This window comes from Gambusia affinis, linkage group LG15 (assembly GCF_019740435.1).
Source record: "Gambusia affinis linkage group LG15, SWU_Gaff_1.0, whole genome shotgun sequence".
In the NCBI taxonomy this organism is placed as follows: domain Eukaryota; kingdom Metazoa; phylum Chordata; class Actinopteri; order Cyprinodontiformes; family Poeciliidae; genus Gambusia; species Gambusia affinis.
Window position 1 is genome coordinate 20,317,437 of NC_057882.1, and position 14,716 is coordinate 20,332,152.

Genomic DNA, 14,716 nt, shown 5'->3' on the forward strand with positions numbered 1-14,716 from the left:
AACGGAACCAATTTATACATAAATTACAGCAATCATATGAGAAATGGAACCAATTTATACATAAACTTATACACATACGTCATTCTGATTCACATTACTGTTTTAATTTTGAAATTTTGAAGTATTCAAGAATACATTTCCATCTTTTTTTAAAACCATAGAATTTCCTATTCATACAATATCTCAATCTTTCTAATACAATAACTTCAGAAAGTAAGTTTTTCAATAGCTGGATCGAAGGGGCATCACAACCAACCCACTTAAACATTATTGATTTTCTGGCCAACATCAATAGGAATTCCACAGTCTCTTTGTGAGTATCCAGATGACCAGGTATGAACCCAAGGAGACACAGGACAGGACTAGGGAGAAGTGTTTGTCCTATAGCAGAGCTAATTTCTCACACTAGATTGTATTTTAGAGCTAGTGAAGGCATTGAATTTCTAAATAAATTCTTGAAAATCCTGTTTACTATCTGTTTCACGTCACAATTTTGCATCACTTTGTTGTGATTTATCACATTAAATTCCAATTCAATACATTGAGGTATGCAGCTTGTATTTTTGGAAATATAGTCAGAGATAAAAAAAAAAATAAAAAAACAGTAATGGTGTTGAAATTTAAGGAGAGCCAACCAGTCCAAGTCTATCAAAATAGAAGAGTAAATAAATGTTATTCTGTATAGGAAATTTGTTACAACATACAAAATGTGGAAAGGTTCAAGATGTGTAATGAATTTTACAAGGCGCAGTATTTGCTGTGAAACCAAACTGTAGGAGAAATGGCTCCAGAAGCACTAGTGCCACAGTTCCCCACAGATCTGAATGCAAATGATTCTGCAATCTCTGTTCCTGCAACTCAAGCTTTTTCTTTTTGGACACAGCTGTGACTCAGAAAAAGAATTATTTTTAAAATTCAAAAGGATATGTAACCCATGCAGCCTGTAATCCAACTTAAAGGATGATAATGTATGGCTTTTACAGCAAGAACTTTGATTTATTCACTAAATATCAGTGTCTAACTCTCAACTCAGGAATCATCTATTTTTTACTGTTTCCTCTATAAAATTTGCCTTCATCTGCTTTTGAAAGTAGGACTACCTATTTAATAGTCATTAAAGTGTTTAAAAAGCTACATAAGACACAAAAGACGTGCAGAAAATTGTAACACATTTTACCCCGTGGAAAGATCAAATGCTTTGTTTTAAGGGCTAATGCAGGTCTAATCGATGAGATGCTTGAGGCCCTTGTGTCAAGACAATTACAAAACGGATATTGATTCAATTTCAGCAAGACGTCTGAGCTGCCTTTTATTGTAGTGCAAAAGTTCTCCAAAAGATGTCGTACTTGTACGCTTCATATTTTTATTATGTCTAAAGTGAATTATCAAGAAAGCATGGTCCAGCAGTCTTAAAAAAGCAGCATGTGGTTTAGCAAAGCCATTCTATTTAAAGATCAAAATTGAAGCATAGTTACACAAAAAAATCGAATTAAATACATTTGAAAATAAAGCGAATAGATTTATTTATGGAATAAAAATGAAATTAAAGCAACTGTTCAAATATTTGAGCCTGACTAGATTTACTATAAAAAAATAGGCCTATATACATTTATTTTTTGGCCGAAGCTTATGATGAGTGGCACCTCCCTGTTCTCCTTTGGGTGATTAAAATGTTAATTAGGCCAGTGAACCTCAAAAAGGTTAAATTATTCTCTCTTTGTCGCTTCATGGTCTGCTGAACTCAATTAAACATCCAAAATATATGGGCAAAATTTAATTCACGTTTAATATTGATTATAACTACCTTGAAAAACAAAAATCTTAAATTTTTATTTTTTATGAAAAAGGCAGATTCTTAACGCACAGAGATATGCTTACAATAACTAAAATGCCAACCCAAATACATGTTAGTATATATATATTTTTTTACAAACCCTATGAGCTCAAATGGTGATTCTGTAACAAGTCACTCATCAGGGTTACAAATCCATCCTTTGTTCCTGCACATGTACAATATGAGCCCACACAGCGGAGCGGCGGGGCGGTGGTACCGGTAGACTTGTTGTTCCCGTTGTCGGTACACACACTCCACCCACCCTGCGCTGATTGGATAGAAAAGTACCCCCGCTTCCATCACTGCGTTTATTTTTTCACCCGCACACTTGGTAGGGGAACGCCCATCTACAGGACCGGGAAAGTCACTTCAAACTGAAAAACACGCTGCATGGCACACAGACCCTACAGGAGACTCTCGTGTGAGAGGAGATGCGCACACAGCCTAGAAACCTCGTTCTGATCCTCGACCTGAAGACACTCTCGCGTAGCTAATAAGACACGTTGCGTCAGTTTTCCATGACAGATATTGGCTTTTTTAAATGCTCCTTATGTCATAATAATCTAAGCGGATTCAGTTGTCTCGGAAACTGCTGAGCGCACTGGCTGGATGCGTTTGGGTGAACAGGTGGCGCAAAATCCAGCACTCTTAATTTGCCGGACGTTAAGCGTTTAATAGGATACCTGCTTTTAAGGTGGGTGAGAGTCGAGTGCGAAGTTTTTTCTCCCTCTTCAGACAAGGCAACAAAGATGCCTGTTTTGGACCACGACATGGGAACGGACAACAGAACGCAAGACAGCGAGACCTCAGACAGTGCCGACGATGAGGGTACCTTTTCGGGCTCCCTCGGCAGTCCTGCCCCGGACGTCCTCAAGAACTTTTACCACACTAAGCGCGTCGGGACCTACCTGATCGGGAGGAAGCTGGGCGAAGGGTCTTTCGCAAAAGTTAGAGAAGGTCTTCACACTCTTACGGGAGAAAAGGTAAGGCATGGTGGTGGATAAAATTACATCTCCCACATTAGATGTGCATTTTCTAAACTGCGTATCTCAAGGGTAACATGGCATTACATGCATCTGGGTGTCAGATATAATGCTTTAAAAGAGCATTTGCTTGTTTGCAGTTTCTCTTAGCTTGTCAGTGCAAAAATAAAAAAATAAAAATTATATATATATTAAAAGGGGTGACCAGGAGCATATGGGACAGCGATGCCACTGTCTCATATCATTTTGGGCAAATTGTAAGTCTTAAGAGCTTTCTTATGCTGTTGTATGTCGGTGGTATATTGGTATTTAAAAGGGTCAAAAAATAAATAATATTACAGAAATAAATTTAGCAGATAATTAATTGCAGAAGACTATGTAGTCAGAGGGGTTAACCCAGTGGTACCACTGCTCAGCTCAGTTAACCAGTTGTACCTCAGAGAAAGTGGCCAGCTCTGCTTACATTGAGCGCCCTTTGTTAATGAGCTCATGTTGCATCGCCAGCTGTCGAGGTGCAGTGCATGCACAGTACCGAAGCTCCGCCGACAATATTTACCTTACGTGTTTGTGTGTGAGAGAAAGGCTCAAACAGGGGAATGGAAAGCATCTGCTTTCCTGAGGCGTTGGATGGCAACTTCTGCGCTGCTTTGTCTGCTGCTGCTGGTGATCTCACCTTCTGCTGGCGCGCGTGGCTGTCATAGGGACGGAGAACAAAATTGTCTGGCCTATGAGGAAGTAAAGCTGCTACTTGCATATGAAATGACCTCGTTGATAAATGGGCTGCAGGGCTCATTGGGATTCTGCAAACGCAGGGGTTTGAGATGGGCATCCATTGGCCAGTTGTTGCCTTTGTCTCGATCTCTTCAGATTTATTTTGGAAAACTGTCAGAAAAATATTTGCATCTAAGAAAAACAACTCCTGCTCTCTTTCCTGCGTGTTTCAACCTGTAAAACCAGTTTTTGCGACTGTACCCTAACATGATATTAAATTGTTGAAAATGTATGTAATTATCTTGAGCCCCTGTTTGCCCGTTGGTGCTCACTCTGTTGCTCAGAAGAGAAAAGGCGCTTCTCCTCTCCCCTTTTTACCCCACTCTCTTTGTTTAGGATGATGCAAACAGTGGTAATCTCACAACCAAGCACAGCTCTTCATTTGAATATCCAACAGAAGCAGTTAGGGAGGGTGGGAGGGCAGGGCAGCAGGTTTGTTCAACCAAGAGGAGATGCCGGGGCAAAAGAAATGCATCAGGTCCTCCAGGATTCTCTTTTTTAGCCTCACTTGACCGATAATATAGACGTAGGCATGAGAATGTAAAAGTGAAGAAAGGAAAACGATTGGGTCATCTCCTATCCAGGGAGGTAGGAGAGGTCACATGGGTGTGTTTTTGATATATGTAACCCACTTTCCCCTCTACATTCCCCCTGCAAGACCCCTCCTTTCTGTCTGAGGGGTGCCTGATAAACAACTGAAGCCCCCAAAAGCCCCCTGGCAGCATGCTCCCTTCCCCCTTGATTTCCCACCCCACCCTTCTCATATGCACTACTGTAAATACACAGCCCCAATCCTAACCCGCCACATACCTTTACCGCAAGTGTAAACATGGGCCATCTTTACCTGTCAAGTGATGGCACATGGTATGCACAAAAAGTTTCTTCTACAAGCCAGGTTTAATTAGCAACTGTAAAAAGGTTCTTTGGAGGGGAATCAATTATCAGAGCGTAAAAATGAGCTGAAGGATGGTTGTAAAAATAAGCCAAAGGGCAGGAGAAAAGAGAGGACACTTGCACAGTGTCGCTAATGGATATGGTGATTTGTTCCACTTGCCATGCTGGTCCACGTCTGTAGACTCTCCTTGAGAAGATTTGTAATGTATGGTAACCATGTTCTTGAACTCAGTCTAGACAGGACACAAGGAGAAGCACAGGCAGAGAATGAAATATTTTTATTGAATGCAATTATCCACAAGGATCTGCCATTGAACAGAGGACAGATCGTTTGCCATTTATGAGGACATCTTCAAGGATTTCTTAACAGTAACTCAAGCAGTCTTCCATTAAAACATTCTAAGAGGAGAAATGAAAGGCAAAGAGTAGCACCTTTTAGTACTGGTGTCGCTTACATCACAACCTATCAAATGAGATTAACTTTAACGTAGCTGGAAAGCAAATGGGGGTAACTTTAACTGCCCATTTGGTTTTGGCACCTTCTCAGCACATAACATAACGTTTACTTTCCCTTTACTTTATTACAATTCTGTTACCTCTCTCACACTCACATGCCTCCCGTCTTTAGGGCCGTGCATTACTCTACACCCTAAGAGCAGCTGCTTGGGAGAGGTCAGCGGCGAGTTATGTACCCAGCAGTAAAGATCAAGTTGCGTCATCACCTGTTACCCTCCTTGAAATCTAACCCTAAAAGACGCTCTAATATAGGAGTGTGCTTTTGCTAACTACAACATATGGCACAGGGTTTAAGAGTCAACCCGCAGCTGCCAAGGCTTCAAGAAGAATCTCTCCTCATCCTCTTACTCTTTCCTCTTCTCTTGTTTTTTCCAGGTGGCGGTTAAGGTAATTGACAAGCGGAAGGCCAAGAAGGACTCATACGTCACAAAGAACCTGCGGAGGGAAGGTCTCATCCAGGAAATGATTCGGCATCCAAACATTGCACAGCTGTTGGACATCCTGGAGACGGAGAACAGCTACTACCTGGTGATGGAACTGTGTCCTGGAGGGAACCTCATGAACCACATTTACGAGAAGAAGCACCTTGATGAGAGGGAAACTCAGAAATACATCCGGCAGCTGGTGCTGGCCGTTGAGCACCTTCACAGGGCTGGTGTGGTGCACAGGTATGACAAAGGACACAGAAACTTCCTTCTCTCCCAAGTTTGAAAGTATTGTGTTGTTTTTTGTACTAAAGATTGCTTTCAACATGTGGCTTAAGTCTATCCTGTGCACATGAATACACAAGAACACCCAGATCTATTGTACTTGAATTGTCATTCAAGAGTATCTAAGAACATCTTTGCCGCATGCTTTCTCCCCTCTGTCATACCCTTCTTAACTGTCAATATACTGCAAAAAAAAGGGCAAAAAATCCTGAAAAGAAAAAGAAAAAAACTGCAGGCTGTGACATCTCTTCTCTCCGCTTTTGTCTTGCAGAGATTTGAAGATAGAAAATCTCCTGTTGGATGAGCAGGACAACATAAAACTCATAGGTAAGGCACTATCAAATTTTTCTTTCTTCCAAAAACACAGCCTGTACTCTATAATGGATAAAAGTAACAACTGAATAATTAATAGTAATCATGTAACTATATATTATTGATGCCTGGATGGTCGCTGTAAATTTTTTCACCCTGATTGCAATCAGAGCCTTAACAAGGTAAAGGGTTAAGTACAGCTAAATCTCCTGTTAAAAGGCTTATAAGCTTTCGCTGAGGCGTTAATCTGGCTCTGTCTGTTTGTGCATAGCTGAGATATATAAACAACAAAAAAGCCTAAGAATGAGACTTACCACACTCTTCCACCATCTCCTTATTAGATTTTGGCCTCAGTAACTGCGCTGGCATACTGGGATACTCTGACCCTTTCAGTACCCAGTGCGGCAGTCCAGCCTATGCTGCTCCCGAGCTGCTGTCCAGAAAGAAATACGGCCCAAAGGTGGATGTTTGGTCCATGTAAGTTCACATTCATTTTTCAGAATATGAATTCACCTATTGTTGTTTACTGCAACCTGAAGTTTTAAATATGCACATTTTGCTTTACAGTGGAGTCAATATGTATGCAATGCTGACTGGGTCGCTTCCTTTCACCGTGGAGCCCTTTAGCCTTCGAGCTCTGCACCAGAAGATGGTGGACAAAGAAATGAATCCTCTACCTCCTACCCTATCTACTGGTAAATGACATTTTCTAAAGACTGAATGCATCATAAATGTCAATTGTAGTCACCTGCTAGCCAAACAAACCTTTGTTTTTGTTAATTAGGTTTCTTGAACTTGTTTGTATTGGCCCTTTGTGCTTTCCTTGGAAAAAAATAAAACGACTCTCATAATTATTATTGGCTAGATGAAATTGCACGCTCCCACTGTTGCCAGCTGAAAAATATTTCCGAAGAATTTTCTGGCGCAGCAACAAGTTATGTGGTTGCATTTCAAAAGAATTTCTCAAAGGTAGAAGTGGGTGGGGGTACAGATAATACTGGAGGAACGAGTATCAAAACAAAACAACTGGAAGCAATGGCGCTTCTCACCCTCTGTGTGTCACGGCAGTGATTCCTACTGACTTTGAAATGAAGGATTGGCTCAACCAACTACTACCTATCGTGATGATTCAATCTGAGAAATACAACAAGGTGAAAAGAAGGAGGAGATTTAGTGCTGACATTGTATTTGAATATAAGGAGAGTGTAAAACAAGTAGGAGATGTTTTGTTTTTGACTTCCATGTAAAGACAAACTGATTGTTATACATGTAATGACATGTTTAACTTTCAGGAATCTTCACAGATTAGGACAGGTAGCTCTTGACAGCACGGTATGATTTATTGTTTTTTCTCCTCTCAGCTGCCATCTGTCTGCTGAAGAAGCTTCTTGAGCCAGACCCTCACAGGCGTCCAAATATACATCAAGTGATGACTGATTCCTGGTTGCAGCTGGCCAATAGGAACACAGGAGCACCTTATCGCAGCAGGTACACATAAGCACATACGCACATAACCACTGTAGTGTGCTTCTTAGGGGAGAAATGTGTTGTGATAAGCCAACACAAATCAGTCCATATTGTGAATAAACACTTATGTATTTAATGGTTTGTAGATTTGATAGTTTGTAAGACTAACTTTCCATGGAACTAGAACTGCATGTAGAGACTGACATTTTTGCCATTTCCTTTGTGCGACATAGTTCAAGCTCAGTCAGACTGAAAGAAAAGCATCTCACAAAATTTAAAATCTTTCCAAGAATTCTCATTTGGATTTTAGTAGACGTCATTCTCACACATGAAGAATGTTAGAAATTCTTTTCAGCTCTGGCTGTATGTGCTGGTTTTACTGAAAGGTTAACTTCCTTCCCCAGTCTTCTGCAATCTCTCTCAGGTTCTTTTGTAGAACTGCAAAAAATGGGAATAACCAGCACTCCAAAATATACAAAGGCTTTAATGTGAGCGATATGTGTTTTAATGTGTTTGCCCATATTAAAATCTCCATATATTTTGGGAGTGCTGGCAATTCACATTTTTTGCAGTTCTTTAGAACTGGGTACCCATTTTTATTTTTCTGTTGATATTTACACTGTAATTGTGTGCGCTACGTTCTTCTTCTTCAGTAGAAGTGCTCTGAATTTAGCATCACACATCTTCAAACCCTGACAAACTTTCCAGTCCTCATAAAGTAAAGCCTCCCTACAGCATGACCCTGTCACTATAATTTTTCAGTGAGCACATTGTGTTCATTGTGTTTTCTGCTAAGAAGTGATTTGCATATAATCCAAAGCATTACCTTTTGCTTACTCTATGAGCAAAACATGTTGTTCTACATGTTTGGTATGTCACCTGCCTGATGACAAACTAAAGCAGGAAGTTCTTTCACTTCCCTAAAGGCTAGATTTATGGAATGCACAATTAATAGATTTTCTGTTTACACATTCTCCCACATGAACTTTGGATCTGGGCAGTTCTACCAGAGTTTGCATGGGCATTTTGGGTGTTTCTCTGATGAATGCGCTCCTTGAACAGTGCTTATTTGAGAATCTTTTTTCAACAAATTTGCAGATATTCTACTTTTTTTGGCCAATCACAAAAAATCCCACTAAAGCAAAATGTAGTCCATAAAACTAAATGCAAAAACTGAGTGGGGTTTTCATGAATTTGCCATGCCTTACACATTTAAAGTGTTTACACATTCAGATAGTAACTGTGCAGACACTTGGTAAATATAGTGTAAAGGATAACACTAATCTGGCTTCTCTTTGTTTCAAGAATCCACATTGAAGAAATAAATCAAGCAGTTTTGCTTCATATGACCGAGAAGATGGGGTATAAGCACAGCGAAGTGCTGAGCGCTGTCCTCACCAACCGTGCCTGCCACACTCTGGCTGTCTACTTTCTTCTCAACAAGAAAATGAAGAGGCTCTCCAAAGAGTATCGGGTGAGTGTATCTTAGCTAACGCCTGAAACACAGAGAAGCAATCTAAACACTTCTGCTCGGTGCAGTGTTTTTGAAAACTCTGAGACTGTTGAAAAACCTGCATGACCAGTTCTGAGAATCTTTTGCACCATTTCTGTGTATAGGAGAAGAAGATGCAGGAGAAAAAGAAGCTAGAGAAGCAACAGACGGAATACTATCAAACACAGTGGAGAAAGCATGTCGATAAACTAACCATCCCTCCAAAACAGACGCCCGTCTATCTGGCTGTTAGCAAAGGACAGAACAAAGAAAAGAAACACAAAACAGGTAAGGATTTGCACTATTTAATGCAAAACATGTATATGAATAAACTGTATTCATATAAAAAGGAAAAAGATTTTTATTGCATGATTTTATTTCTATTTTTTACATAGGGTAGGTTGACTGAGCATGCATCTTCATGTACAACAGCCTGTTTCACACAACCAAACTTACCTCTCCATGCAACCCACCCTTCATCCCTTCCTCATCCACTCACCCGTCTGTCCATCCATCTACCTGAAAGTAACATCTTGGACAAACTTACAGCCATTTGTGTTGTAAATGCACAAGCACTTTATTTTACTCTTAACACTGTTCTGATGTCTGACATAATATGAATGAGACACAGCATAGCACTGAGGTATGTAAATTTGTATAAAACTGCACTGAAATTATATTTGGAAAAAAAGTGTGACAAGTGAAGAGGCATGCGAGGATCTGGGGAAAGCTAAAATTTAAGCACCCTTTTACAACTTGTTTAACTTTTGGAAGCGTGACAGTATGCAAGGAGTGTTCTTGATCCCGGAAGTTAGGATAGGCCAGTACTGACAGGGTTAAAACTGAGTCATGTTGTTCTTTATGTTGGCTCAGTGCATGCTATGACATAAATAAGATGACATACTACTTAGACACGCAGGTCATAAATCTAACATTATATGTTGCTCCAGGTTTATTATTTTTATTGTTCACCTGTCTCTACAGAAACTACAAAAAAAAAAGTATACAAGAAAGTTCCAGCAATGGGAACTAAAGGTACACCTTTTCTTTCTTTAGGTATTCTGAGAGCACTGGCAGTTGGACATCGTAAGTCACCTCTGGCACCTCCGGGCACAGTTGCATCATCATCCATGGAGTACCTCGAGATTCATCCCCTCTTCCCCAACACTCCACAGCAGAGGAGGCGCTTGGCCACCCTCCCGCCGGTCAACACAAGTCCAGAGCATAACATCCCTGCTCCCCCAGCGCCATCACCAATCGGCATGCACTCTTTTGGTTCCCTTTCGAAGGCCGAACAAATTGAGGACACACCTTCCACACCCTGGTACAAGCTGACCAATGGGACTCTGTCACCACCACGCCACGTCTCTGCCTTCCAGCCCGACTCCTCTTACTTGAAAAAGGCCACCATTCCCAGTCCCCCAGTCTTGATTTCCAACCCACAGCCCAAGAAGAATTTGTCATCGGATGGGTGTGGTTCTTCCGACACAAGTGGAAGCCCCTCTAGCAGTGTTGGAAGTCCGCCAGGAGGCTCAGCATTTATGCCACTGAAGTCTGCCTTTAGTCTAATTAACCCCAACTCTGCATTCAGTCCTCCATCCAACAGCGCGAGCAGCGATCCTGAGAGCCCAACACATCGCAGCAAGCTTCCCTCTGTGGCCAAAGGACCCAAGAAGAAAGTCCCACTGCAGCCTTTTACATTCCGACCGGAACAATTCATTGAGGAAGTTGTTTCTCCACCTCCTTATCCGATGAAAACTTTGATGTGTGCTTCAGGTGCACTGAAGACCCTTTGCTAAGGGATTCGAAAAAAAATGAAAGGAACATTTGGGCCCCTCTCAACAGTTTGTAAAAGTTGGAGAGGTCTTCCAGAGCGGCCTTTTGAACTGTGAACTGCCCTTTTATTCCAACTGAGCCACTTTTCACTTCAATATGAAAACTAGACATGGGCCGGTATGAGATTCTCACTGTACAATAACCGTCAGTCGAGAAACAGCATTCTAGTCAAGGTGTTAATTACACAGGCTGACGGTTGCTTGTCAACTGCAGTTGTCAAACAGCAGCTGTCGAGCTAATAACAGGTAGCACACCCTTTTTATATTTTATATAACTCTGTGAGGGTTTTTTTGTAACAGCAAATTCTTCCAAACTACAGAATATGTATCGTCTTGTAAGCAATGACATCTGTAGAGGCCTTCTTGTACTCAGCTGACCATCATTGTTCACAAAAGGTTGAGGAGGAGGGAAAGACCAGAACATTTTAGTCACTCTGGCACTTTCTCCAACATTTAATTAAAAGGCCTTCAAGGAGTAGGAAAAAATATGATGAAAGAATTCAAACCTTGTTAGTCATTGAATCTAGTGACCGGCCCATGCCTAATTAAAATCTGGAAAAAAAAAAACATGGAAGAAAAGGGTGAAAACTTACCATTTTACCTCTTGAGTATTGTGTTATTACACAGCACGATACTCTTGTGTTATTACACAAACCTCATCTTGAGAATGTCAAGATGAGATTTGAAATGGATCCTCCCTGTGTCCAAGACACACAGTGAATTTGGGACGTCTTGTAATACTGGCCTTGAGGACGAATGCGCACACTCACCCATACACACACACACAGAAACAAAGCTTTGTAATATAGACAAAGTTTGAAGTACTTTATTTGTAATATTGCTTCATCTGGTTTGAGAGCAAGCCGCAGACTGATTCACACCAGCTAACAGGACCCGACTCTTAACCCTAACCCTGACTTTACATGTGTAAATGTTGTTGTCTCTGTAGAAACTCTGTAATATAGCCACTGACGTCCAGCCAGCTCACACTGTAGCCTGACTGCTGGGAAGGAAAAAAAAAACTCACTGCACTATTACTGAATACCAAAACCTGTAGGAAATAAATGTGCTGACTATCTTTTACCTCACTGCATTAATCATGCATTTTTGCATACTGTAGTGACAGTCAGGTTTGACACACCTGTTTGTGTAGGATGTGTCTAAGTGCTGACTTTAGATGTAACACAATAAAATACATAGGGACCAACGGTAGAATCATAAGCTCACTTTTTTATAAACTCGTTACCCATTAGTGATAAATTACACTTCATATCTTTTTATACACAAGTATTAACTCATCAACAGAGAAAGTCATACTTATGGATCATTTCACAGCTAAACATGCCAGTTTGTAGTCAGTAAAGTAAATAGAGCATCAGAAGCCTTATTAAACTTAACCACCTCACTGAAACACTGAGGGATTTAAAGTGGGAACAAGTGCTACTCGTGTCACCTAACAACCAGAAAAAAAGTAACTCACCTCCCTTTGTCTTAATGCTGTAGTTTGTGCAATAGTCTTAAGTGTTTAACTGCAATGATGAGTTTTTGCCAAGAGCTCTTTGAGCGTGATGTGAACGTTGTTCTTTGTAAATAGCTGTCTTAAATGCCCCTGTCCCCTTCACATTAATAGTTCAGTATAGGAAGAATTAAAAAAAATGTTTATGGAAATAACCTTTTTACAAAAAAAAAAAAAGATAAGGCTTCCACAGGCACAAGGGAATTTTTTGCCTCGCTATTAAATACTGAAAAGTTGCATGAATTGAACTGTAATGTCACCATTTGAATTTATGTCTTTGTAACTGCTTTTTCTTTTTGAAATTGAGATTGATACAGACTTGCGGGGGGTCTTTTGTAAGATTTTTTTAATGGATTGGTTTGAGTGTCAAGAGATTTCTATGCTGTATAAAGTATTTTAAATATCTATACTGAACGCTTCGTGTCTGTCTGGTCTTTTGAATACCACCAGTGAACTGTGTGGTGTGTCTAATAACGTCTGGCCTGGAATTATGAAAATTACATTCTTTCAATTCAAAACCAAAAGAAATGTATGTTTACATAACACAGTCCAACAGCTTCAAGAATTGGATCACAAATTACTCATTGCACGCAAAAGTATTCAAACTTAGGGAACTTTTTCACATTCTGTCACATTACATTGACTTCAGTATTTTATGGGAGGTTTGTCTTAAAGACTAAAAAGGCAACAGTATGATACTGCCACCACCATGTGTCACAGCATTTTGTGAATAGGCCAAGAAGGTGGTGATTGCTGTATAAAAAAAAATCAAGCAAGACACCATAAGTTTGTGATTTCATTTCCTTCTTTTAGGAAAAGTTAATGAGGCCTTGCTTCTCTGCTATGGAGGGAGCCATATTTCTTTCCAAACACATTGTTCCATTTGTCTTACATGTCATGCACATTTCCCACGAGACAACTCAATAATGGGCAAAAAAAAAAAAAAAAGAAGGGGGGAAAACACTGGAGCAACAGCTGAAGAACCTTTACAAATGATACCCTCACATACCATGACCCCCCCTTCCTTTTCAACAACACCAATACACACACACACACTACAGACGCTAATCTACTCAGTTGTGGCCACCTCTCCCTCCCCCTTCCTAATAATAAACATCTCTGGGTGACACTGCCATGTCGAGACAAAGAGGAGGATTGGGGGGCGGGGGAACTCCAGCACTCTGAGACAAACACATTCACAGGACGACACAAACAGGGATGTCTGATTAAATCTGCGTGGCTAAGCTGATAGAAGCGGAGGGACAAGAGTGGCCCTAAAATGCATTAAAGCCAGAGCCTTTTGTTTATCACAGACAGGCGGACTGTTGATCAAAATCCCCCAGAGGTCTGGTGTCACAACCAGCCTGTGAGCATGAATACGCCAGCTTAAGAAGGATAACACAGGACATGGACAGAGAACCTGAAGTTTGGTGATGGTCTCGTCACACCTGTGTGGAATCATCTGTTAACAAAGAACATAGTTAGATTAAATTTTTTTTTGTGGATTAAATAAAAGCTTATAACAGCTTTATTTTCCACCAAAATGCTTTCAAATAAAAAGTGTCTACTGCAGACAACAACACTCCCCTGTCAGTTTCAGACAACATCTTCATGGGATACTTTGGTTTTATTCTGGAGTTCATGCACACATTTTACACTAAAACACATTTCTCTCCTGGACAAATAATTCTGAATTTTTCTGAATGAAATTATGGCTGGACATTACTAAGCTGTGTATACTTGCATTAAATGTCTGAAAACTGGCATCTTCAGACATTTGGACATTGTACTCAGGGGTGAATCCGACACGTGGAGGTCCACAAATATTTCTTGATATCAAGTGATGCAAGAGAGCAATACATTTGAGGTGTACTAAACATCATACAAGGTTATGATATTATCATTATGTTTTAGAAAGAAAGATAATCGTACTTATTTAAGCCTCTAAATAGCAAGAAAGTAATAAAAGGTTCTCCCACTCATTAATCTGGGATTTAGGAAAAAGCTATGTTGGAGAACCCAAGTGACAAAAAATAGGAAACATTTAATGTTATTAAGATAGTTGGAAAAGGAAAGTTTATTAATCTCTTTTCAACTTTTTACATCTAGAGAAGTATATTATAAACATGCCATTAAACCAATATCAGTCCACTGCCAGTAATAATTCAAATATAAAATCTTTACAAAGCACAAAGCTGAAAAAAAAAAATCTGGTGTTATTAGGTGATAACATGATAACAGTTCTTGTTGGATAATATATTGTCTTGATAATTATTGTAATAAACAATAATATTGTTGTTTTGAGACTGTTTTCAAGTTATATGTTGATTACGGTATAATAATAATACAAGTCTGTCATCTCAAAGACCATTAAACTTTAATTTTG

General features: G+C 40.0%; 1 protein-coding gene across 1 annotated transcript; it reads left to right on the forward strand.

The window, feature by feature from the left end:
* The first annotated feature begins 2,141 nt into the window (after positions 1–2,141).
* Positions 2,142–12,744, forward strand: hunk (hormonally up-regulated Neu-associated kinase). Its single transcript, XM_044141027.1, has 9 exons — positions 2,142–2,817; positions 5,374–5,666; positions 5,980–6,035; positions 6,362–6,497; positions 6,588–6,715; positions 7,382–7,508; positions 8,793–8,961; positions 9,105–9,267; positions 10,036–12,744. The coding sequence occupies exons 1-9, from the start codon at positions 2,584–2,586 to the stop codon at positions 10,776–10,778; spliced, it is 2,049 nt and encodes a 682-aa protein (XP_043996962.1). The 5' UTR covers positions 2,142–2,583; the 3' UTR covers positions 10,779–12,744.
* Positions 12,745–14,716: the final 1,972 nt, after the last annotated feature.